General features: G+C 38.1%; 1 protein-coding gene across 1 annotated transcript in view; it reads left to right on the top strand.

Annotated features, from left to right (window-relative positions):
• The window catches only part of galnt9 (polypeptide N-acetylgalactosaminyltransferase 9), an 88705-nt gene that overhangs the window by 48654 nt on the left and 12911 nt on the right, over positions 1 to 27140 (top strand). Inside the window, exons 5-6 of the mRNA XM_036527922.1 lie at positions 7974 to 8171; positions 11429 to 11546. Coding sequence (XP_036383815.1) covers positions 7974 to 8171; positions 11429 to 11546 — 316 coding nt within the window. The remainder of the gene's footprint in view (positions 1 to 7973; positions 8172 to 11428; positions 11547 to 27140) is intronic.

Genomic DNA, 27140 nt, shown 5'->3' with positions numbered 1-27140 from the left:
GTTTCCAAAGATGACAGGCAGAGCTGGGTTGGGGGGGAGAGGCGATAGCAATCAAGGGGATTTTTATCCTGCCATGTGATGTGAGATACCAGGACCCCAGGCAAGCCTGTGCATTGTGGGTCAGAAACAGAATCTGGAGCTTTTTGTTATCTCCCAACAAGTTTAGAACTTGAGTTATCACTCTTGAGTGTGCCAGGCTGGGAAACAAAGCCCTCAGGCAAGTAAACAATGTTTTCTTGAGCCCAGCGGGCAAAATAACTCCACGCACAATGAAACGTGAAAAAAAGGAAGAAAATGGTTATTTCAAGCACCATTGCTACACATTCTATTGTTCTTTTGAAAATCCTTAGCTGAAATGAAGTCATTTGAATGCTTATTATGGGAAGAAATAAGATGTGGAGATGCAAAGAAAAGCAAGGTGAAGGAGGGTGGCCCGTGTGCAAGAGATGATAGAGGCAGAAGTAAAATGACAAGCTTCATCAGTCAAAAGTGATGCTGCATCCTTTCGCTTCTTTATTCTTTCCTTTCCTAATCTGCATTCGATTCCCAGAGGGAACTGGAACTGCGCATGCTGTTAGCCAGCTCCAGAGCACTCCTCTCTCAAGGACAGATGAAGATGAATGGCGGATTATCCAAGAGGTGGTTGTTTGAAGGTTAGCTCATCCACCGTCTGCACGTGGATACTGCTCTCTTTGAGGTGATAGATCCTTGTCCTTTACTTTAGCCCAGCTGTATTGATGAACTTCGGAATATAAGTAACAATTGAAATCTGTGTAATGATTAACATACTTCACTCCTGTTGAAAATGGTATTGAAATGGAGTCTTCTTTTTGCCTTGCACAAAGGGCTAACAGACCAAAACAGCCAACAATCCTGATTTCAGTGATTTTTCATGCTGCACGTCCATTTACACAATTCTACGTAGGAGGGAAGTCACACACTCTTTATGCATATGTGTTATGCATGTATATACATAAAAACAGCCTCATCTGATAACAACATATAATAATGTTTAATGTTTTCATTACCTTACATTACATTACATTCATTTAGTAGAAACTTATTATCCAGAGTGACTTTCAGCACAATAGAACATAAGTGTATCAATTCAGGACATAAGTGTATCCATGTTCAAGTCCAAGTACATCCCCTACAGCTTCTCTGAAAGGATTTCATTCAAGTTTAGTGTTTGTGTTACACTTTGTGTATGTGTGCTAGGTCATGTGGATGTACAAAAATGGTCCTCATTTATTCATTTTGTCTTATGGTTAAAAAATTAACTGTTCTGTCACCCTTCATCATTTTCTGGAGGAGAGGCTTTGAAATTGTCAGTGTCACCCATTTTACTCTGAAGTGATTCATTTCTAACTACAAAATTTCATTTTTAACTTTCACAGAATGCCTTGTCAAGCCTTCTAAATCTCTTATGACATTATTGCCATTATAATAACCAAGAAAGGTGATGCACAGGCCCAGTCTGTACCAATCTTGCTAACTGAAAAGGAAAGTCCTTTTTAATTATGGTCCTCCTCTGTCCACTATTTAATCATGACGGTTACAGCGTCCAAAATTAAATTTTTGGCCCACCACCCAGATGAAAAAAATTGGTGGCTAGTTCATTTGTACACACTCATGATTCACATTAATCTTTCTTGATGTGGCAGTTAGTTTAGTAAACCAGCAATTGTCCTGACAAGCTGGCAATCTAAAATTCGCTAATTAATCAACTACAAAAGCTCTTGAAAATTAATTAAGCAGAGGCAAAATGTTACAGAGCGAACCAAGGTACATTTTAACTAGATTCTTTGAGGCACATATCTGTATGTTCACCTTGGCAACATCTTATATTATTAGTTGAAAGAGTCTAGCAGCCTCGATAGCCAGAAAGATAGCGTTACAACTAAAGATAACAGGCAAACCACAGTAGTGTTTGCTAGCTCATTACCTTGCCCGATAACACAAATGAATGAGGCCACTTTGTACCAATGTGGACATGGTTGGGGTGCTGGATTACAATTGATCAAACAATTTTTACTGCCCAAACGGGTACAAATGTAGTACAAATGAATGAACCTATTTGGACCTGGATGGGGTTCTGGATGATGTCATTTCTGAAGTTATACTTTAATATCTAAAAAACTATAACTGCCCAAACCAAAATTTTTATGGCACAACCAAGCACAAATGTGACACAAACAAATGAGACCACTTTGGAATGATTTGAATGTGGTTGTGGATGACATCATGGCTCATAGATTATAATTTTTCATATCTAAAAAACCAAACTGTCACAACAACAATTTTTACAACACAAACCATCACAAATGCAGCACAAATGATTCTGTCATGGTTTATTAATTTTTGGAATGGCTGAGGTGACAGCTTCATGGAGGTGGCCATGATAATATGTATTTATTTATTCATGCAAAATAAACCTGCCAGAGTGGCTAGTGGCCCTGCAACTGTAATCTGCCAAAGAAGAAATCCACCTGCATTTGTCGGCTGATGGTTGTTAATGTTGGACGCTGCAGTCACTAAGGGCACATTCTGTTGATGATTTGAACTGGAAAAACCCATATAGTGCTATCTGAACATTTTTCCTCTTCACCTTGATGATGGGTGTGTTTTTGTGTTTCCTGATATATGAAGTTTAATCCCTGTTGTTGAGGAAGGATGGGCAACATATTGACAAAAGGCAATGAATACTCTGTGACAACACCCATGTGCTCAGTGATCAAATAAACTCCTGCAGTGACTTTAACAGGCACTGATGAACAGTGGCTAAATAGCAGTAAAAAAAAAAACTTGAAACATATGGCCAGGGACATATGTCTGATTTTGAGTTTTACTTTAAATTAATCTCCAAAACCTCAGAGTGAGATGATAAGATAGATTGCTGTGATTCATAAACTAATACCTTGTTCCTGTGCAGCCCTGGACAAACAGTTGTGATTGTAGCCTGCAGCTTTCTGAGCGATCTGCGTGACTGCCAAGCTTAACAGTGGATATTTTTTTCCCTAAAAGCCCGCAAGGACATCTTCTCTACAGTTTTCCCCCTTGCGCCTGCCCTGTTTAGATCTGAAATGCAACATTCTAGTGCACTGAATTGTGGGAACCACCAAGGGCCCCAAAAGCCAAAGTGATAAAATGTTTGACAGCATGCTGAAGCTGTTATTATTCCTGTTTGCTGCTTCTTGTCAAGGGAGTTGTCATTGCAGATGGTTGTAGATGAAACGTTTGTTCAGCTACATCCTGGAGGGCCATATTTGTAGATGTTAGCTAAATCAGAATGAATTCCTCCTATTTGCTTACCTCTTTGACTGCATGGGCAGCACATAATTTGGGCCATACCATAAACCAAAACCTTGATGTGTAGAATCACCCAATCTTATCTGAAGCTGGTTTAGTTAGTCACAGGAATCTTGATAGTGACACTGTAACTCTCATACAATTTGCCACAAGGTATTCATGCAGGCAGGTCTGGCTGTCAAAAACAGGTCACTGCCCAATAGAGTGAGAATTGCAGAAAATTTGTTGAGTACTATAGTATATCTGTGGAGACCTGACAGCCTTTTGGAGGTAAGTAACATTTGTGCTAACAACAGACACCCCTATCTTGTATAGAAAAAATGCGATCAGATTTTTCATCCTAACTAGAAAAGCATTTTCCCTCTGATTAAAATTTTATTCACCAGCTCCCACCACTCTTGTATTTCAGAAAATGTTGTTCAACCCCCTGTAGTTCAGAAAGCAGTTTCTGATATTCGTGCTTTGGGCTTTCGAGACAATGGTGTGTGATCTCATCAACACAGCTAAGCTCACCATCTTCAGTTTGATCAAAAAATGGAAATGCCATAACATTTAATGATTTGTAGGGGATGCAGTCTGGCGGTTAATTCTAAAATTGTTTGATGTCTCTGTGACAATCAGGTGGCATTGCTGTCAGTGAGTGTCTGCAAGAACAGGACCAATGTGATCATGAATCCTTTTTGCATGAGTTTCTTTTGATTTAAAGTTTTCCCCAACAATGAACATCCTCCATCAACATTTTTATCAACCATCTCTCAAGTATGTCAAAAATCATGTTTTATTAAAACAGGTGATTTTCAGTTTAGCACTGACTCTGGTGTTTTTCCAAATAAGATCTAGTCTGTCGCAGAATAAGTATAGTGTAGAGATGCCACTGGAATGAGCTCTTGTTACATCCTTTATGTTTTTAGCATGAGGTCATCCTTATATTTTTTAGTCATATTTTAGTTTAATTTAAAAGTGTTCTTACATTTATTGACTGTCAGTTCAAACTCAAAATTGAAGAGAGTTGTGATTTATAAGGATTGTAGCCTAATATAAGGAATCATAATGGCAGCAAGGTATTCCCATAAACACCACATATTCACAATATATGAAGGCTCAATAAACACACATTTTACAAAATTTGTCTGCCAATGAAATCATTGATATCAAAGCCAATTTACTACAAAAATGTGGGCCACGTTGTCTCACATGCAGTAGAATAAGCAAGTGCTATTTCAAACTTTTGCAACCCAGTGTTACCTACATTCTTTCAAATAGCAGCCCTGTGATTTTTCATTTCACTATCTGAAGAAAATGGGATCTTGCTTCTGATTCATGTGCATTACTTCAAAACAGACACGGTACCACTGGGCTTTATATCATCTGGATGGTCTGACAGTAGACATAGGTTGTTAGATAAAAGCATTTATATGATATAAAAGATTAGAAAAACTGTGCAGTGCCTGCTCTGAACTAATACTGATGAAAATGATTTCTTGTGACAAAGAAAGGTGTTGAATGGCATCTGTGGAACAGTTCCTCCATTATTGTTAATTGTTGTTGGATTGCTGGCTGTATGTACAACTTCTATATTTCAGTATAGCTGTTTTTGTATTTGTTGTCTTTGTATTGTGAAGTATGATACAAAACAATGCTGTATTTCGTAATAATAGAAAATGTTAGCAAGCATTACAAGTTAGATAACTAGTTAACTTTCATACAGGATGGTGACCATTTGATGTGTCCTCTTTGCTGACACAGCACCATATATGTGCAGTGGAAACAGTTTCAAGTGACTACCATTGTTCCCAAGGTGGTAGTTACTCCTTTATGTCTCACAATTGGTTTCAATATACAGATGTTGCTATTGGGTGAATATGACAAAGTTGAGGCTATTAAGGCAGCAGACACAAATGGTGAAAAGTGCTGTTAGAAGTACTGGAGGATTAGCAATAACGTTACGGGTGGGAAAATTATGATGAAGAACAATGATGATAGAGAGTTAAGTGCTAAATGGTAATTTTCTAGTTTTATGAGGTTGCGCCTGTTCTGTGTGGGTAAGTAAATAAGACAAGGACAAGGTACAAATGGAAATATATTTATGGAATGAGACCTCTGGGTCATGTACAGTGGCATACAAAAGTTTGGGCACTCCTGGGAAAAATTTCTGTTACTGTGGATAGTTAAGTGAGTAGAAGATGAACTGATTTCCAAAAGGCATAAAGTTAAAGATGAAACATTGTTTTCAACATTTTAAGCAAGATTAGTGTATTATTTTTGTTTTGTAAAATTTTAGAGTGGAAAAAAGGAAAGGAGCACCATGCAAAAGTTGGGGCACCCCAAGAGATTTGAGCTCTCAGATAACTTTTACCAAGGTCTCAGACCTTAATTAGCTTGTTAGGGCTATGGTTTGTTCACAATCACCGCTAGGAAAGGCCAGGTGATGCAAATTTCAAAGCTTTATAAATACTCTGACTCCTCAAACCTTGTCCCAACAATCAGCAGCCATGGGGTCATCTAAGCAGCTGCCTGAAAATCTGAAAATTAAAATAATTGATGCCCACAAAGCAGGAGAAGGCTACAAGATGATAGCATGATGAAGCATTTTCAGGTAGCCGTTTCCTCAGTTCGTAATGTAATTAAGAAATGGCAGTTAACAGGAACGGTGGAGGTCAAGTTGAGGTCTGGAAGACCAAGAAAACTTTCCAAGAGAACTGCTCGTAGGATTGCTAGAAAGGCAAATCAAAACCCCCATTTGACTGCAAAAGACCTTCAGGAAGATTTAGCAGACTCTGGAGTGGTGGTGCACTGTTCTACTGTACAGTGACACTTGCACAAATATGACCTTCATGGAAGAGTCATCAGAAGAAAACCTTTCCTGCGTCCTCACCACAAAATTCAGCGTCAGAAGTTTGCAAAGGAACATCTAAACAAGCCTGATGCATTTTGGAAACAAGTCCTGTGGACTGATGAAGTTAAAATAGAACATTTTGGTCGCAATGAGCACAGGTATGTTTGGCAAAAAAGGGAGCAGAATTTCATGAAAAGGACACCTCTCTAACTGTTAAGCGGGGGGGTGGATTGATCATTCTTTGGGCTTGTGTTGCAGCCAGTGGCATGGGGAACATTTCACTGGTAGAAGGAAGAATGGATTCAATTAAATACCAGCAAATTCTGGAAGCAAACATCACACCGTCTGTAAAAAAGCTTAAGATGAAAAGAGGATGGCTTCTACAACAGGATAATGATCCTAAACACACCTCAAAATCCACAATGGACTACCTCAAGAGGCGCAAGCTCAAGGTTTTGCCATGGCTCTCACAGTCCCTAAACATCATTGAAAATCTGTGGATAGACCTCAAAAGAGCAGTGCATGCAAGATAGCCCAAGCATCTCACAGAACTAGAAGCCTTTTGCAAGGAAGAATGGGTGAAAATCCCCCAAACAAGAATTGAAAGACTCTTAGCTGGCTACAAAAAGCATTTACAAGCTGTGATACTTGCCAAAGGGGGTGTTACTAAGTACTGACCATGCACAGTGCCCAAACTTTTGAAAGAAGAAATGTGTCATCTTTAACTTTATACCTTTTGGATATCAGGCCATCTTTTGCTTGCTTAGCTATTCAGTAACAGAAATTTTGACCAGGGGTGCCCAAACATTTTCATGCCACTGTAGGTTATTCCTGTTAGAAACCTTGAGAAAGACCTATGTCTAAATGCTGTCTAAATGGATATCTGCCATCCCAATACCAATCCAACCAGACCTATGTCTAAATGCTGTCTAAATGGATATCTGCCATCCCAATACCAATCCTAGTTGTCCATTTCCACCTGTTTTATATAATGATGAGGAAATTAATACAACTATGTGTTGAGGGGTGTGTGTATATGTTGGGGACCATTCTTGTCAATGATACCTCCAAGATGAAACTATTAAATGATTGCAGTGGAAAGGGACTTCAGTACTAACAGAACTGTAATTTGCGTGATAAACCAGTCACAAAAAACAATGAAAACAGTTCAAGAAAATGTGTTGATTCATTCATCAAAACACATTTAAATTCCATTTCAAGTATGATGAATGTTCTGCAAGCTTTGTACTATGTACCCAATTATGAATCCACCATATTCAGAGCTTAATTAAAAGGATTGATACTGCTTAAGCATTTCCAGGAAATTGCAAAAGACTGTCCTTGTTCTGAAAGACAAAAATAGGTAAGAACATTATTACACCTTCAATGCATGAATCAAAGAATGATGGGACAAAAAATGTATAAGTATTTGTACAAGTATCTAATACAATGTATTTTTTCTCATGCAGACCTCTTATACAGTACTCAAGGTTATCCCTATCCTATTTTATTATTTGTCCGTAATAATGCATTTGTAGATTGCAGTCTGTCTGGATATTAGTGTGCTATAATGCCTGTGTAATATTTGTGTAATCTGTGTAATTACTCTGATTTTAGTTATTACAGCCTGAATGTCACCGCTTAAATGAAATGATATTAATGCTTTCTACTGCCAGCAAGTTGAGTATTGATTTTTTTCATCTGCAACCCCTTATCCAGCTTGTGATGAGTATGATTATTCAATGGGTGGCCCGAAAAACCTTCTTAATCCACACTCTCTTATGATGCTCCTTTTTAGCAAGGCTTATTCTGACCTGTCTGTTCACAGGGCAGAACCAATTCTGACCAGAGTAAAAGAAGACCACACTCGGATTATCCTCCCGGCAATTGATAACATCAAGTACAACACGTTTGAGGTGCAGCAATACGCCAACGCTGCCCACGGCTACAACTGGGGCCTATGGTGCATGTACATCATCCCACCCCAGGAGTGGCTGGACAAGGGTGATGAGACTGCCCCCATCAGGTGAGTTCAGTGGCCTCTCTTCAATATTTATGGTACCTTTGATGAAAAATGAATGGAGCAAGAAAAAATGCATATTAATATTTGAATGGTTCTAGTAAGGGACCCATCCAGAATACACACTGAGCACTTATTTAAGATGCTTTCTAAAGCTTGTAACAGTACTTAGCTGTAGAGTTTAAAACTGATACGTGGCCCGTCTAAGTGCAGTGCATGTTGGTGCCTGTTTTCGTCAGGATTTGAGTCGTGTCTGTTCTGTGTGCACTTGCCTTGCTTTTTCCCCGGGGAAAGAGGAGGGAATTTCATTGTCCTTGTAATTGCAGATTCAGCTGCACCTACATTCCATTCCAGCGGGCAACAATCTAGGGAAAACAAGAATTATGCCAATTTGCAGCTATACTCATGGCTTGCCTCACTTTATCACAATAATGTGTTTCTCATTGATTTTACTCGTTTCTATTCATTTCACCACAGACATTCTTAACGTTCCAGCTCCTGTTGAAAAGCTTGGTGGAGGTGAAGGCTTTGTGTACATGCAGTATTTGTACACAAATGCCAGTGTACACAAGTATACGTACACACGTACACATAGGCATTGTCTCTCACTAACAGAGGCAGAATTTCAGGTACTAGGCAGGCAAGGAGGCAGGATTCAGGTGAAGTACAAATTATTTCTACAGCTACATTTTCACAAAATCACAGTTGGTAAGTGACAGAAACAAGAGTTAAAGCTCAGCCTGCATAAACCAAGGCTTGTCATAAGTGCTAAGCTCAGCACCAATGACCTTTCCGAAGATTTATGCCATTTAAATATCTAAAGCTTGTCCAATTCATAATCTCAGATGCAGTTCATGAGCAATAACTCTGTACCCTTGTTTTGTCCCTCTCTCCTATGAAGTTGCAGTCTTTCTTTTATTTGGTCACCTGACCAAGCAGAGCCCTCCTGATCAATTGACAGCACGGGCAAGCCCATCTCATCTAACCTCGTGTAGTATAATTTCTAATTTGGCAGTCAGCCATTTTCCACCTTCAGCCCACCTTTCCTACCATGCATTCATGCACTGGTAGGAACACACACACACACACGCACACACACACATTCGGTGTACTATAAGATAGCAGCACATCACATGCTCATATAATAGCTTAGCCCTGATTGCTCCCAAGCACACTGTCAGGCAAAGGGCCATTTAAATTCATTTGCTCATTTCAATGATGCAAATGGAAATTAGATGCATCTTATTTTCAGGAATTTTCAGGAATACCAAAATTTAATGTAGTTCATTAAATAAAATGTGAATACAAGCATTATGCATTATGAACATATGGATGTCTTTTCTTGTGATTCGTCAATGTGTGGCCTGTCAACAAATATGTGTGATATGAGACATATGTTGACTAAAAAGTGTAATATATAGAACAGAAAAACAATGGTTGCTGATCCCCAAAATAATTTATCAATTCAAAAAGAATAATACATTCTCCCTGAAAAAAACAATTACTTAATTTTTATTGATTTTTTTCTTTCCTTTAAAAAATCTCAAAACAATAAAACCTAGCACAATTGCTCAGTATGTAGTCATATGCTTTTGACAGGAACTGGGTCCCATTCTTGAAAACTATTGAAAAATGAAAAAAAAAGTATATAAATTTGAGCAACTACGTGTGGGGCTGCAAATAGATCTGGAAATGATGTGTGGCCTTCATCCACAATTGATTAGGATTTCTGCATTTGAAGCATGAGAACTGCTACTTGTGCTGCCGTTCTGTTTGGAAAAATGTTATTGACAGTTTGCTGATGAAGCGTGGGCTTCAAATGGACTCCTGAGGAAATGCTTCAAGGGACAGCTGCATCTTTTGGCAGCATGGATTCATATTGGAAATCATTTCCAGGGCTGCTTCTTCCAGTTCTATGCCCATCAATGACAAATCACCATGGGCTATTTGGGGCTGGAAACAATTGAAATTGGTCTTAGATATTTGGATTCTTCTTTTATCCTTTTGTTCTTCCTTTATTCTTTTGCATTTTATAAAAAGCCAAACCACGCCAGGCAGGCTTCTTTATACCAATCTGCAATGGGAAAACAGCCAAATCAAGGCCAGAAAGTACACAATTAAATGTACACCCCACAGTAGATTCAGATCAATTGTCAGGGCATACAGATTCAGACACAGAGCATTATTGCCAAATTCAGGGCTCTTGACTGTGCTGTGAGGTCTCCGACAGGGAAGTATTTATGAAGTAAAAGCAATTTAGAGAGCAAGTGAGTGCAAACATGTGCATGTGTGTGCATGTCTTTTTTGGGTTGAGCAGCAGAGCATGATTCAACTTGGCAGGCCAGCCATCTTAAGACACCTTCACACCATAGAGCCACTGATATTATGACACGAAATGCCCCATATTGGTAAAATATTTACCATGGACTAAATAGGGAAGCTGCACAAGAGCCTCTGCAGGAGCATCATAAATCATTTTGACAAGGAAAGTATGTCAAAAAGCAGTAGGCAATTTTGCTCTAAATGAATAAGTAGGTAGAGTGGGAAGTCAGCTTGTAGTAGCAACTTCACTTTCTCCTCATTTTCAGCTATTTTCTTAAGGCTGATTCAATGGGAACAATGTGAAACATATTTCACTTCAAAAAACATTTTGATGTCAATAGTTGCTATGGCACTGTTTACAGCTGCACAGACGTGGCAGCAAAAAGTTATTTGAATTGGCTGTGAATGGATGCACACTGGATGAAGAATAAACAGGGACATAAAAGAACAGTATTGCTATTCAGTGAGGTTTTTAATGCTGAGCACTACTGGATCTACTGTGGTTCTTTTTGTTGACTACTCCACTTGCAGTATGATCATATGTATGGACGGGCAGTCACCTGTACATCCTGGCCCTGCTGCCTTCCCACATCATTATAATGTTTCCTCTTTCAGTCTCATTTCAATAAACCTCAAGAATGCAATGCAATGCCGATGGCCTCTCTGAAAAAAAAGGATAAAAGCATAGAATGAGTGCTCAAGGTTCCTTGTACTCAGTTTGGTTTCATACTGGATGATCTGAACTTTTCTATAGCCCAGCAGGTCTGGGTCTGGGTGAAAATAGGAATAGGTCTTTTTTTTCCAAAAATAGAATTATGAGTGTAAGTATTAAACTTTCATTAACACTTTAGGGTTTTATAGGTTTATAGGCTCAAAAAAAAACCAGAAGAAAAAGTGATTATTATCATTGTGTTTTAATGGGTTTTGATTTCCTCATCTAGGACACCAGCAATGATTGGCTGCTCCTTCGTGGTGGATAGAGAGTACTTTGGAGAGATTGGTCTTCTTGATCCAGGCATGGAGGTCTATGGAGGGGAAAACATTGAGCTCGGCATGAGGGTAAGTGGATGAATTGATGGACTGCTGCGGTTCAACATCTGTGCTGCAATCAGCACCAGCAACCAGTCAATACAAAGGACCACATATTCAAAGGGATGTTACACTTCACACACGTAAGCAGGGTATGCACATTTAAAAAAAAATATTAATTTCAAGTGACAGCTTGAGAGAGAGAGAGAGAGAGAGAGAGAGAGAGAGAGAGAGAGAGAGATTGTACCATTAGAATTTCAGTTAAAAAAAGAGAAATTACAGTTCACAAGAGTAATTATAAATCAAATATGAGGTAGCCACAACTGCAAAATCCCCAGCAGGTATGGTTTAAGGAAGTTACACATACTCAGGTTTTAGTATGGTTCATAATTAAGTTTCTTCATGTTTTGCTGCCTAAGGGTTAAGCTTAAGATACCCCAGAGTCAACAGAAGGATGTTAGACTCTTCCAAATCAGAAATGTGTTCCTTGGAGAGGAGGAAAATCCTTAATGCTAAATTACAATGTTCACTTGACTCAAAAGCTTTAGAGTCTGCAATACGCTGCAAATGTAAATCTTGGCTGCAGGAGCCACTATATACAGCTGAATTTAACGCTTCATGCAAACTAGCGTTTTGAAGCAGAATTTGCTTTTTAAATTAAGAAAAAAGTTTCAGGCTAGTGGAAGGTTGTCTTTTTCTCCAAATGCTCAGCGAGTGTGCTGAATGTGAAATAGAGTTATTATGTGAAGATTGTTTTCTTGTATTTTCTAGGTGACAATACATCAGTTTAAAAATCATTGAGATGACTTCATTGCAATTTGAGAAATTCAGATTTGTCAAAATATGACAATATTAGACTTACCAACTTCAGACATATAAAACAGCTTTGAAAAGGATTGACCCAACCAATGAAATTGTTGTCTTTTTTTTTAATTGTAATTTTGACTGGTACAAAACTTGCTGCAAGGATTATACATAGCAAATACTGTGCTGATAGGCTCAATAGTTGCTTCATGTGACAACAAAAACTTCCCATAGCAAGTTTTGGACTCCTACAGTATGCTAATGACTTTAATGAATTTTTGGAAAGTGGAATTGTGTGCATTCTCACTTATAAAAGCTAATTTCTACACAAACACTGCATACTTCCTTTTATTATAATGATTTTGTATAATTATGCTACAAGATCAATACAAAAAAATTCCCTTCAGCTGTTGACAGATATTGTTGACCAGCTCCAATTCCATTCGATTTCCATTCTTGAAACTACAACTCATTCATAGAAATCAATTCCATTCTGGAATGAGCCCCAACTCTAAACGAGGTAATACATTGAAGAAAACAGCCTGTCACTTGTATGCCAAGGCCAGAAAGATTTCATTCAATACGATCTTCTTTGTAAGCAATACAGTAAATGACTTTAAATGCATTGCAAAAGGCTTAAATATTTAACTATATCAATAGAAGGATGTATTTTCTATTATAGTACTCAATTTCACACGTGTTTGCTGGTGATTGCCTATTTAACCTGATTATTCAGTCATTCAATTTGGCAACTATTTAAACTGTATGCATTACTGTGAATAAATTATTACTTTTTTTTCTTTAATAATGGTGTTTCTCAGTACGGTTCATGGGGTTATGTCCTTAAATAAACCTAAATGAAAGTAAGAAACCGAATAACTGAAACCAGTCGAGCAGTTGTTTACCGGAGTTAAATTGCAATCTTGATTTTTAACTGTCAGAGTTATCAAGCTGAAGTTAGCAGCAATATTAGTGAATGTTTCTACACAGAAAGTCAACCTCATGTCTTTTGTTGTCATTTATATTTTTGCATTTTTCCCTTTTTCACCAAACTTTTTTTAGTTGCCAATTATTTATTTAAGCTCATTGCTACTGCAAGGCCATGCAGTGAACCCACATCAGGTATGGGATATGCAATCCTCTGATATACCTGCCTTCCTACCATGACTATTTTCCACACTACGACTCACAGCGCAGGAGGGAGCAAATGCCGTTGAAGGATACATGCGTCCTCTTCACACAGTTTGAGTAACTCGTGGGCACTCATTTCAGTCCCATTTCAGTAACTTTCCCACCCCTGTACCCAGAAGAACAAAGCCCATTTGTTCCACCAGTGTGGACTCTCTGGCTTTCACAGCAATGACATAAATTTTAAACATAGACTATAGGGCTCAGCTTACCCTTGTTGAACATGTACCTTTGCCGACTGAGCCGCTCATTATATCCTAACAATAAAGGGAATAACGTATGGACATAATTTGGAGTTGGTCTTTCTTATAGGATGAGCTTCTCACCCATAAATACCAGGGATATGTGGTTGAACAGATGTTTGAAACTGTGTTACTTATATTTCCTATATATTCTCTGCTTTCTGCCGCCTGTGCTCATGAATTTAAAACCTGATTACATTTGCACTGAGATTCAAGGAAGGACGAAGCATTGCTTCCAGTACACACTCTTTATGCTTGCTCATACTGTTTGGAAAAATAGCTGTTGTTTAAGCATTTAAGTTGTAATTTTTTTCACCAGACACCCTTACCCATTGCAATTTTCATGACTGTGTTGTGTGTATATTATCCATTTATTCAGCACAATATCTAATTATAGCTATTTAAAGTGAGCAATATATTCAAAGGTATGACAGAAACATCCCACAGTAAGTCCAGTTCCTTAACAACTATGTCACACTGACTCCTCATTTTGAAATAAACCATTTTTCCTCTCCATGTGTACCATAAAAAACCCAGTACACTGAACAGACCAATGATAGCCATCAACATCATTTTCATGCTCCCACATTCACAGGTACATTTTTTTCCCAGGCAAATATTCAAAAGCTTCACAGTTTTAGGATCATTAGTATAGTTAAAATTTCAAAGACGTCAACACCAGCCATGAATGTGGGATGAGGGTCAATTAACCTTTATTGAATCTTTCCTACCAAAAAGAAGACAGACTCCCTCCACTGAAGCTTAAGTATTTTCTAATTTGGCAGGATGTTTAAATCTAATTAACGTAAAATGTGAAAAACAAAGCCATAGGAGAAATTTCCATAACTGTATCCTTTTTTAACAAAGGTATCCATTCAATCTAACTACAGCGGAGTGCTGTTAACTTTTAGAGGCAAGTTTAAGTAGCTATTAGGATTGTTTGGCTCTTACAAGACATTTCCCATTGATTTTAGGGACCACTGAACTCACAGTGTTTTGTAACACTTGTTTAGATTTGTTACTCCAAGTTAAGGACAAAGTCTATTGCATTTAGATTGGATAATGGCCAAAGTATATTTAGGAGGCTGAGGAAGACTTCAGCCTTAGGCAAGAATGACTATACTTATTAGCTTTGACTACGCTTATTAGAACATTGAAATAAACAGAGTCAATGTGAAATTACATTTTTGTTTAAAAAGCACAGAAGTAGAAATGTGTGTGTATGTGTGTGTGTATGCTCATATGCATGTGTATGATATGAAAACTATTTATGACAATAAGCTTCCCTAAATTTTGAATTCATTTTAAGTTCATTGTGGTAGTATTATTCATTTTATGTTGAATTCTGCCAATCCTCATTTTCATTGATACTTTTCCTATAATCTACAAATGGCAATAACAGCAACTTCACTCCTGATTTTAGTGATGAAGTTCTCACATTTAAATGCTGATTACATCTGTTTCTCTTGGGCCCGTCACACATGTTTTTGCAAACCAACACTCAGCCATTGATAGCTAGCAAATGATTGTAATACATTAGGCTTGTATAGATGTGTTTGAAAGAGCCATCACCTTCTGAATGTCATTACACGATCAGTAAATTCATCCCCCCCCCCCCCACACACACACACTGTTGTATTTACTTTTATACCCTCAAAGCCAAATTGTGACTGCGATATTGTTTCTGGGGTTACCAATTTGATTTACTAAATAATACGTAGTAATGAGAGAACACATGATGAAGTTAGCCTAGCAGAAAGAGGATATGACTGAGATTAACTCAGACAAATCTGAAAAATTGTGTCCATGCCATTCCAGCATTGTGTGTCACCTTCAAAATGAAGGCCATCTTGCTAATATGAGTGCATATTAAGCCTACCATCTGCAGTCCACAGCAAATCCCAACCTTGGCTGAATCACATCTTTGTCCAGCAATGCCCTTAATGACAGATGTTCTTAACAGAGCCCTGCTACAACAAATGTGGCCCTTGCTGAAACATGGACCGATAGGATGCAGTTGCCTGTGGGAATCTGTCAGACTGTGTTGTACTGTACACCATGTCAGGAGGGCACAAGAGTCAAGATGTCATGGTAGGATATGAAAAAAAGGTTACCATGGGGAAAAATAACATAGCTTTAAGTTCTTTATTATTCTTCTGCTGTAGCTTTTTATTGAATCTTCCCCATAGTCACTTCTTTAATGATTTATTTCAAAGAAACATACACAATCCTCTTCTAAGAAGGTAATATGAAGCATGCCCTCTATATCTGTAGGTTCAATGCAAAGGTAACAATGAGGGGGAGGCCATTCAGAATTGATCACGCATTCGTCTTTCTCAATACATGAATTATTTAGAAAGCAAGGATCAATTTCTTTGCTTAATGGACTGAGAGTTATTTACTCCATGGCTCATTACAGTATTATTCACCTCTAACTGCCCAGAAGGGGGTGGACAGAGTGTGAACAGACAAGAAAGACAATCTCCCAAGAATAATAAGCATGAACGTTTACAGAATTAGATATTGCAAGGTGAAATATGTGTTTTACAAGCCAGGAAATGTAATGCTGATTTTATATCTAGGTTTCAGTTTAACAGATTAACGAATCTCTCTGACTCTGACTCTGAACAGCTTCTCCATACATAAGTAAATAATCAAAGTTCTTGTTATTTTTAAAATCAAATCATTGTTATTATTATTTGCTATGTCAGTATGGGCAGTCATTAAATTGCATATATTATTGTATTCAGGAAAATATATACAATTGATATATTCTTTAGTCTTTATTTGGTTCCTAATGGCAAGACACAGGTTAGCAAAATTCTTTTTTATTAGTTTCCTAAAAATGTAATTTTGCAGCTTGCTTCAATTTGTAGGTCTTTAACCTTTATTTAATGGGGATATGAGAGATAACTTCATGCTACATTAGCAACCATTAAGAGATAATATGACAAACATATAACAACAGCTAGCACATTTAGAGAGCACATTTAGTGGCATTCCTCTCAATTGTGCTTAAAAAGTATGAAATTTCTGCATACTAAGCTCAGAAAACCCTAAATATTAAGTGCAGGAATTCCTTCTATATAAGATAAGAGAGCTTTATTGTCATTGTTCAGCACAATGAAATTACAGAATACATTACACAATGTTACATTATAATTAACATTCTGTAATGTATTAATTACAGAAATTACATTATATTTACCTATCACCTTGCAAATGCCCCTGAACCAGCCTGAAGATTTTTGAACACTTTTGATAAGTAACACAGCAGTGCAATTTGAATACGCTCACACATTTCAGTGCCAGAGGAGCTTTTATGTGGCTTATGGGGAACGGAATTATATTGATCCGAATGTACTCATTGCTGATGTGAAGTCACCGTCATTATTCCAGGCCACTCAGAAAAATACTTACTGTAAAAAAAAAAAAAAAAATACATATATATATATATATATATATATATATATATATATATATATATATATATATATAGAACACTCTTTTTTCCAGAATTCAGAGTATCAGAGATTGAAAGTGATCATTGAGTTCATTCTATAACCACAGTACTACGTGTACAGGTCTGCATCCACATCCATATCTGCAATTAACAGCATTTGAATATGCTTTAGAAAAACAATATTTGCCAGTATTGTAATTACAAAAGTATTATTACAGTGTTATTGTTTTAGTCATTAATGCAGTGACTCTTATAGAAGATAGTGTTGGTGGTGGTGCTGCTGCTATTGTTTGAGATGTTAGATGAAAGAAATGATTGCTGTAATAAATCCAGCAGACATAGCTGAGCTGCAGCACAGAAAAGATCAGGGACGTGTGCACTATTACAAAAGCAATTCCGCTGGAAAAGGAGAACATCTTCACTGTGATGCGGGAGAGAGTGGGCAGACAGGCATGCCATTAAGCTGAGCCTGTAATTAAAATCACTACATCTGAGGAAGGGCTCCACTCCAGCTCTGCATCCTGTAGGTGTGGAAGATTCTAAATGACGGGGATGAATAGAAGATCCGGTGCATTATATAATATAATCTTACTGCAAATATCTGTTAACACACAGGCTGTTCTGATGTGGCCAATGATGCCAGAGGGCCTGACATAGTTTGGATATCTTCTAATCCCATTCAGCCTTGTGCTGTGCCCCTGTGCCAGTTCCTGTAATTTTGTCCCACAACAGCAGGCTGGCCATTTCACACAGCAGCCGCGAGGAGAGTTTTGACAAGCGCTCAGAATTTATAGGAGTTCCCCTGTTTTATTCAGTGTCTTTCACTCAGTCGTGCTTCCATTTTGTGCCAAATGACCCACACTTTATTGGGGCTGGCAGGAGACCCTCCTGTGAATGTAAGCAAACGTGCAACAAGACGTTGCTTGTGGAATATCGGAAGGAAAAGCGCTTAAGCGTCCTGTTGAGCAGAGGAATGTAAAACTGTGCTGAAGGGGGAAAAAAAACAATGCCCTAAATATTTAGAGGGTACAATTTCTCAAGTGCATTTGACATTATTTCCATGTCGTTTCATATTATGTGATGACATGCCTATGCAGCTTAACATTGCATAAGCATACAATATGTGATTCCTGGATTTTGAGAATGAAGTCTGAATTTCAAATGTCTTGCAGGCAACAGGATGTGAAGATAATTTCCTTTGACCCAATCAACCCATGTACTGTAGGTGAATTAGAAAAGAATAGTTTGTTTTCAGTTTCTTTGCATTTGCTATTTCCAGCAGCCAGCTGGAAACATTTTGACAGTTATGCATATTGGAAGGCTTGTGTTCACCCATTCAGACACTCAAGTACATGAGGAGGTGGAGGTGGGAATTAATGGGGGAAAAGCATCTGTATCTGCCAGGTTCAGGAGATAATGCACAAAAGAAGGTGAAACTGAGGGGGATTTACATAGATGACTTTCAAAATCCTTCACTTTGAGTATATCAGTATGTTTATTGTACTCACACATCTATTGTATGAAATTGAATTATCCTAATATAATTTTCTTACATGACAACTTCCAGTGTGTGATTTGTCCAAGGGTCCGCTAGGTACACATATTCTATTACTCATGCGGTTCACCTCCTTGCATGTGTGTTCAGTTATTTCACCAGGAAGATCGATACCAGTTGTCTCAAGAGGACAGGAACCAGATTGGTCTGAACAGTTATAGGCTATTGTAAGTGATAGGCTGTTCACACACATTTGTTTGCACACATATGCTGAATCTATTGTTTTTTGTTTGTTTGTTTGTTTTTGCTTCAGGGAGTCTGTTTCTTTCTTTGCTCTATTTAAGAAGGATCATTCATCTCAGTCTCCTTAATCCACCATTATCCTTTTGTTGCTTTAAATGGACCACGGAGGGAAAAAAATACACCGTTGAAATTAACTTAAAATAGGATAGCAAGTAGTCTTGTTTCATTATGAGTGAAAAGTTGCAAAGATACTATAAATATACATTAGCATGATCTGCACTGTGTAAAATTATTCCTCATATAGGTTATCCAATGGGAACATCCTGAAATTATTTTAAAGTGCCTTAATACTCAATAAAGCTAACCGCTGTGTGCTTTGGCCTTAACTTTAAGCAATACATTTATGTATGTGTGTATTTTCGTTGTTCTTACACAACATGCACAAGATTCTTGAGAGATACTACTGGATATTGTGTAAAAAACAAAGCAAAAAGGTATCACTTGTTTGAATTAATTATTCAAATTTGGGGACTACTGAGTAGCTTAGTGGTTAATGTGTTTGCTTTTAGTGTGTTCTGAGCTCTATGTGGCAGAACAAATTTCCTTCATTCCATGGGGAATGGAGTTGGGTATGTCAGCAGGGGTTGCTCGTCCCACCACTCTGAGGAACACTGTGACGCATAGGGCACCTGCAGGTTGAGTGGATGACGTCAGTGAAGCCACACCAATTCTGCAATTGGCATTTGGCTCACTATAGCATTCCGTACACCCCAGCACTCCTGCATAGGTATAGTGGTTGTCAAGGTCAGATGAACATATCCAACTGGAAATTCCGAAATTGGTCTACAAAACAGGGGAAATAAAGCTAATTATTCAAAGATTAGGATTTAGTGCATAAGTAGCAGATGACTTTGGGCTGATTTGAAGTTTTTTGTGGTATGTAATGGCATGCATCATTACAACTGTTTGTCTCGATCGTCCCTATATGGATTCATTGCAGTGCAATGTATTATGATTTTACCTGTGTACTATATGAAAACATGAATTCATGGGCTTCTTTAAGGTTGTTCTTGCAGTACATACAGTGATACATACAGTGTTGAAGGAGATAGCCTTCATGCTGCATTTTACCAACAAAATAATAACTGATAACAGTGTACATGAAAGCAGACAGTGTGTGGTATCTTTATTAGCTGCCAAGCATTGCAACTTGCACTCTGGTGGAAGCTTTAATTAACTCACCTTTTCAGTCGTAGCTTTTCTTCCAGTTAAAGTGCAATAAGCACACTGTCTGAAGTATAAGTCGCTGTGGCCAGATAGTCCCCTTGTAAATCAATATACAGACATTTCTATGAAAAGTGCAGTCGTTCTTACTAACACATTTAAAAAGGGCAATAGTTTTGCATGTGTCAAATGTTTTATTGTCATTGTGCTAATTTATATCTCACAACTTAGATTTAAAGGGTGTACACAGAATATACACTTCCAAGTGTTGGCTTTGTATATTTGTGATTTTCCCAATTACCTTATCTTATCAAAGAGAAGAGAATAAAAACTGGCATGTTTGATCAATAAAGACTAGAAGCATCACACTTCATTCTTGTAAATGCCTTCATTATTGTATGCTTTCTTTTTGTAAATAACTTGGAAGGTCAAATGAAACCAAACAGTCCTTTGGCAAATTGAATTATGTTTTCAGAAGTGTCTTTAAATAAAGGGGAATCAAATGATCCTTAGGAGAAAACCTTTGAATTGAAGGCTTTGAAATATCTGTTTGTCCTAGACCATGGACCTAGGACAAGTGTCTGTTTTGGCTTGAAGGAGCTTTTGAAATTGGCAAGAATTGCTGACAGTATACAGGCATACAAAATGACATAGCTCACACGACTGGAATATTTTATTTCTCACAAAGCATTTAACGTGATTTAATTTTGGGGTTTTCAAGTGGATCAGTTGGAAAAGCACTTCTCTTGAGCCATGTCAGCAGGTGTCACTGACCAGGTGCAGAGAGCGGCAGAACAAATTGCCATTGTTTCCCTGGGGATAGGGGTTGGTAGGTTGACTAGGATTTCCTAACCTTATCTCTCTTGGGCACACTGCAATTCATCACTTGTTGGATTTCTTGGATGATGTCAGCTGAGTAGCATCTATCCTCCAACTGGCACCCACTGTATGGTGGGGCCCCTTGTAACTTGTGTGAAAAATGGCCACTGGCTTTATGTCAGTAGGACCGCATTCTGTCTCTCTTCAGCGATCCTACACGTCCTGCAAGTGCAGAGGTTGTCACAGTGAGACAAGCCTAACATGCAATTGGCAATTCCAAAAGGACTGCATAAAGGGAAAAATGCATAGAAAAAGAACAGATATTAAATAAATGAAATAATAATTATGCAAAATGAACAAATAATAATAATAATAATAATAATAATAATAATAATAATAAAACATTGAATTATCTTATTCAGCTACCAGAGATAAATATTTTGAATTGTACAACTGATTTTTACAATAATATAAATTTACAAATCAACATGAATACATTAATGTATAATTCACTGAATATTTATTGATTTATTCCACTCCCAAATTATTTGCTGGATGGGGAGCGGGTGAGGGGTAGTATGCCACAACCGCAATCAAATTACATTGCTTTCATAAAACAGTGGTGTATATTATCATAAAACAAGGACCATTCAAAGAAAAAAAATCCTTTTTAATCGGTTTATCAGGATTCAGGAATTTAGATGTGGAATCTGTCCATCAGCTGAATAGAATTTTAATGCAAGGTGACAGAACAGATGAATGGCATTTATATCTCTGCATGTTGCAAATATGTTTTTTTTTTTTTCTGGTTGGCAGCAATGTGATCATCATCTCATCATCATGCATTTTGTGTCCAGGGAAAACAAGTAGTTTTGTCCGATTTGTTTCGCTAATTCTCTGGCTGAGACCTCAGAAGAAGATGGCATGATAAGATATCCAAGAACGTGACTTGAAATTGGAGCCAGTCATCTGCTGCACGCCACCTGGCTGTCCTCTGAATCGCTGGCGTTTGTTCCTGCAGCATTACCGAAAAGGTCAAAAATATATCTGGTCATTTAAAATGCTTGAAATTTTCCTTACAGCATCTTGTCGTGTGATGGACTCAGCGAGAGGGGGTGCGACTGCTTTCAGTTTGACTATGCGGATGAGGCCGTTTTAATTAACACTGCATTATGAAATGCACTCACCGATCTGCTTATCCATTATTGCGTGCAGTTTGACGGTACCCATTCATACAGCTGGAAATTTGCTGTAACACTTCAGCTTACGAACTGTGCAACAGCAGTGCCCCATCTGGGATTCAATCTTGCAACATCTTGGATACAAATACAGACATATGCCTATGCTGACATGCCACCCAGTAAGCTAACTTATACCCAACAAGCTACCCCCCCCCCCCGACACCATCACCTCCAATTTAATTGCAGCTGTCTACAACATTAGTGTGACTCATATCAGTTTACAATATTTATAACCATCACAGTCACAGTTAAAATAAATTAAAGCAACACCACGCCACACCCAAAGCATTCAACTCCCCAACATATAATCTCCACCTGTTTTAGTGGTTGTTATAAGCCCACCCTCAAAAGATTATTATTTTTTTTTAAACATCACACATTAACCAACCAGTGATCAACCAGAGGACAGGGTGACTTCTACCCTGTCTGCATTAGTGTGACTTTAATTAATGGTAAAATTAACGACTGCCAGCAACTGGCCCCAAAAAGGGTATCAGTATGGGAGGACTCAGCCATGGGAAAGAGTTCATTTTTCCATTATACACAAAGTACAGATATCACATTTTTTCCAACTGCTGTGTAGATAGAGGTATAACAGAAAGAATTAAGTGTCTGCACACCCTCTGCCCCTGAAAGCAATTTTTTCTAGAGGCTCACACAGGACAACAGAGCATACTTTAGTCCAGTGTTTCTCAATCCTACTGCTGGCGGCACACTGTCCTGCATATCTTCTGTTTATCCTTGCTCTACCTACCTGAGTGAACTCATCAGCGGCACTTTTGATTATCTGAGCACACCTGATTTAATCAAGCAGCAAGGATAGATACGCAGGACAGTGGGCCGCCAGGAGAGGTTTGAGAAACGCTGCTTTAGTCTCTCTTGACTGGGCCACCTCTGCGTCCATGGCTCCACCAGATGTGCTGCAGATTCTTCTGGGAACATCTCCAGAGTCCTAAGAAGAAACACTGAAAACTTAACCCCTAATCCAAATGAAAAGAAGACACGCGGGCGGAAACCCTCTGGATGTTAGTGTATGTGTAGTGAACTGCAATGGCTGGCATCCAAAAATAGCTTCTGGTCAGTAGCCACACCACCAAAGCCTCAGCAATTAGCAGCAGTCAGCCACCACTTTGTTCAAAAAAAATATAGTATAGACCTGACCACCATTATACAGTAAGTATTATTCCAACCAGAGGTAAAGCTGTTCCCCTTTTCTATCATTGACCTCCAGCAGAGAGCCAAACATAAATGTTCAAGTGTGACAGGTATGTATGCATGGAAAGGGCCCTATTTCGTAGTCAGTAACCAATTCATGACATTTGTGTGATGCCATGACATTTTTGTGGTGTCAAATTGAATTGACATTGAAAGTTTTTCAAATACATTTCAAGGGATTTTCTCCAAGAAACATATGTAACACCATGACTATGCAATGGTTTGGAGAACTTTAGAGGAAATTAGTATTGCCTCATTTTATATAAATCTATGTAACATTTACATGTGTGTTTCAGTTCTTCAATAGGGGTGACTGGTATCCTAAAGACTCTTTGCAAAACATAGCCAATAGCTTTCTTTATCAGCAATTAAAATGTGCAGTGTAAATAAAGGGATTTGATGTTTTTGAAAATAAAAAACAGATTTTTTTCCCAGTTATGATGGATTCTGTTTTTTAAAGAGCCTCATAATAATTACCCTCAACTGATAAATGAATCGGTCATATTCTCCATATTTCTGAAGGTATTAGTCATTGCTTAGAGGAAGAATTGTAAAAAAGTACAGTATTAATTTTATTTTAATTACATTTTTCCTTTTGAGGCAGTCATGAAAAATCATCAGTGATTTCGTCAGTGATGCAATATATGGTAATACAGAATGAACACTCAAAGGAAATAGGTTTTATGGGCACTAAAGATTGTGTAAAGCGTCCATGAACCAGAGGGCTGCCACATTGTGCTTATGTGACATTCCCATGCAGGCTTGGCCCAGTATGAGAACAGATCCTGTCAGGCTCTGTGCCTGATTCTGCAGTCAGCCAACAGTGCCCCACTGGGAAACAGGCTGTTGTTGTTGCTGCAGATTCTACACTTCATCTGTTCTGACATTAGTCCCCCCAATGTGACATGAAGGCCATGATGGAGAAATAGGAGGATATTTGAGGAGCGCATGTCCAAGCCGAATGGAGATGTCTGTGTTTAATTCACAGGAGGGAAGCTGTCTGAAAGATGTGCCTTTTCACTCAAAACTGTCACCTTTGTGAGAACAATACTGGACTTTTTTGTATGTGTGTGTATTGTACAATATGTGCATATTAATATGTACATATACATATATATACACACATCTGTCTATGAATCTATATATATTATAACATGACTATTGTCATGCTGTAGTTTGACAGGACATCCTAAGGTAATCCTTCAGGACATTTCAGTGAAAGAGAAAATTAATAAGGCATTTGATCTGTTAAATACTCTTTTCTCATAGCTCAAGGACTGATGCATCTTATTGTACATCAAAGCCCTGGCATTCTGAGGACACAAGAACCTTGTGTTGTGCTGCTGTGAAGGTTTACTAACAAAGCACTCACCTGAAAAACCATAGAAATGGTGTCCAGGTGTGCCTGTGATGTGCACAATGTGGGAGGTAAGGGGAGTCAGAAAGAATGGGGGGGGTAGAAAGAAAGAGGGAGAGTAAAACAGAAATTGGGGGGGGGGGGGGGGGGGACAAAAAAGCAGCAATAACAACAACAACAAACAGCAGCAACACAAAAAGATGGAACAGGGACAAGGCAATTTCAGGTGACTGGGGGGATGGGATGAGTGGTACTTTATTGTGAGAGAGGAGCAGAATTGCAGCGCTAATTGCAGGCTCTGTATTTAGAACTGAGTGCTTTATTAACCCTCTGGGTGCACTTCTCTGTCCATATCTGAAGCAACACAATGCACTCTCGCGTCTGCCTGCTTGCAGAAAAATGTATTGCCGTTGATGGGCTGCAATTGAGAGCGTGTTATATTTTTATTTCAGAGGCCGTTCAGTCTGGCAAACGGCAAAAGAATGTCATCCATCACACAGACTCCCTGAACTTAACAATGATTAAATGGTCTTTCCATTGAGTCTCTGCAAACGGCCATTGAAAGATATCGATCTTTAATTTACATGTGGTCGTTGAAATAGGATTCTACATCCCGGGCACGATAATCACACACCTCGGGAAGTCGATGCTGGATGCTGGGAAAATTCCAGCTATTTCAGCCTCTGGACATCTTTTTGTTCCATTAAAGGCTGAAATGTTCAATTGCAGTTGCTGCTAATGGATACTAATTGATAGTTCCTGAACCAACATTGCCTCAATAGTGTCATTTACAATGGTGCACTGTGGTTGGCACTGTATACTTTAAAAATGATAAGAACTTTGCTACATCTCAGTCTTTGCTAACAGATTTAACTGTTGTAATCTGCTTATGGATGAACAATTTGTTGTAGACAACAAGGAATTGGTTAGGCTACCGATGTCAAATCAATGAATTATCCCCCCATTTTCCCATTACAAACGGGTAAAAAGTACCTATTTCTCCATGAATATATAATGATTAATAGATAGCAGCATTCAGAGAAATGAATATGTAATAGTACTGGTGCATCACACATAGAATAATGTTGCAGGACCCTGGAACAAAAAAGAAAAAGCTTTTGTTTTGTCATTTTTAAGTAAGCTGCTCCATAAAAACATAATATACAACAATTGTATTACATTGTCTGTTGAATGTGTTTAGTACTATATTTCATGGAACCTCAATTTTGTATCAGCTACAAAACTGAAGTTCAGAAAAACATTACACTGTTTGTAGTGAACTAAAATTATATGAATGTATCCCAACTGCAGATTTCTAAAAGCCAATATATAAGCTTCTCCTTTTAGAAGTAATTGAAAATATTATCACTCTTTGTCACAACAGGTAGAGTTATATCATATGGGCAGTCACCAAAATAAAAGCATTAATGGTGAGAGAACAAAGAAAGATTCCAAAGATGACAGAATGTGATCACCATCAGAAAAATTCCCATAGACCAGTTGTATCAATAAATGTTCTGTAAGCAGAGAATGTGTGTTGCAGGGAAGCCGAACAGCTTCAGAAATAAAGAGCAGCAGCCTCTGAGCAGATTGATTTCTTTTGCCTAGATCATCCCATGGATCATTGGCGTTTAAGTGCAGAAGATTTCCATGGAGGTCAAGAAATGCAGAATGAGTCAGATTCTAAATTAAACCACAGAAGACTTGGGGGGGGGGGGGGGGGGGGGATAAAGGGGAGGAGTGATAAAGAGGGATCGACACACAGGAAAAATTTGAGTGCATTTACTGTAATTCAATTACACACACACACACACACACACACACACACACACACACACACACACGCGCGTGCGAAGTACGCATCACTATGCCGCTACTGTAGTAGCCCAGTGACTCACGGCCAGCCTCGCTGAAATTTGCACACACTTACCTGCAGGGATATATTGGGTTTATTTCAATATTTGATTTGACTTACTGTTCTGGTAACAACAAAACACACATTAGCATAATGCCTGCTACTCAGTGACTCATATCTCTCATTCATTTTAGTGAAATGCACAGACACATTCATCATGTCAATTATTTGGCTGTCAGTTTGAAAGAAAAGGATGCTGGAAGCCTTTCTATCGCAGAGCCTCAACAGGATATGCTTTGTTTTACTGACCAGTTTTGTATTTAAGTATAAACAATAGGTACACAAAGAGAATTGCAGTGACCATTTTCTAATCTGATTTTTCTCTGATTCCAAATATAATATAATAAAAGGATCGCCCTTATCATAAACCTTAACTTAAAAATCTTGTTTTGCATTTTATATAAAGATGAAAAATATT

This window comes from Megalops cyprinoides, chromosome 4 (genome assembly GCF_013368585.1).
Source record: "Megalops cyprinoides isolate fMegCyp1 chromosome 4, fMegCyp1.pri, whole genome shotgun sequence".
In the NCBI taxonomy this organism is placed as follows: Eukaryota; Metazoa; Chordata; class Actinopteri; order Elopiformes; family Megalopidae; genus Megalops; species Megalops cyprinoides.
The sequence above is the reverse complement of the archived record's forward strand: the minus strand, read 5'-3'. Positions and strand labels throughout refer to the sequence as shown.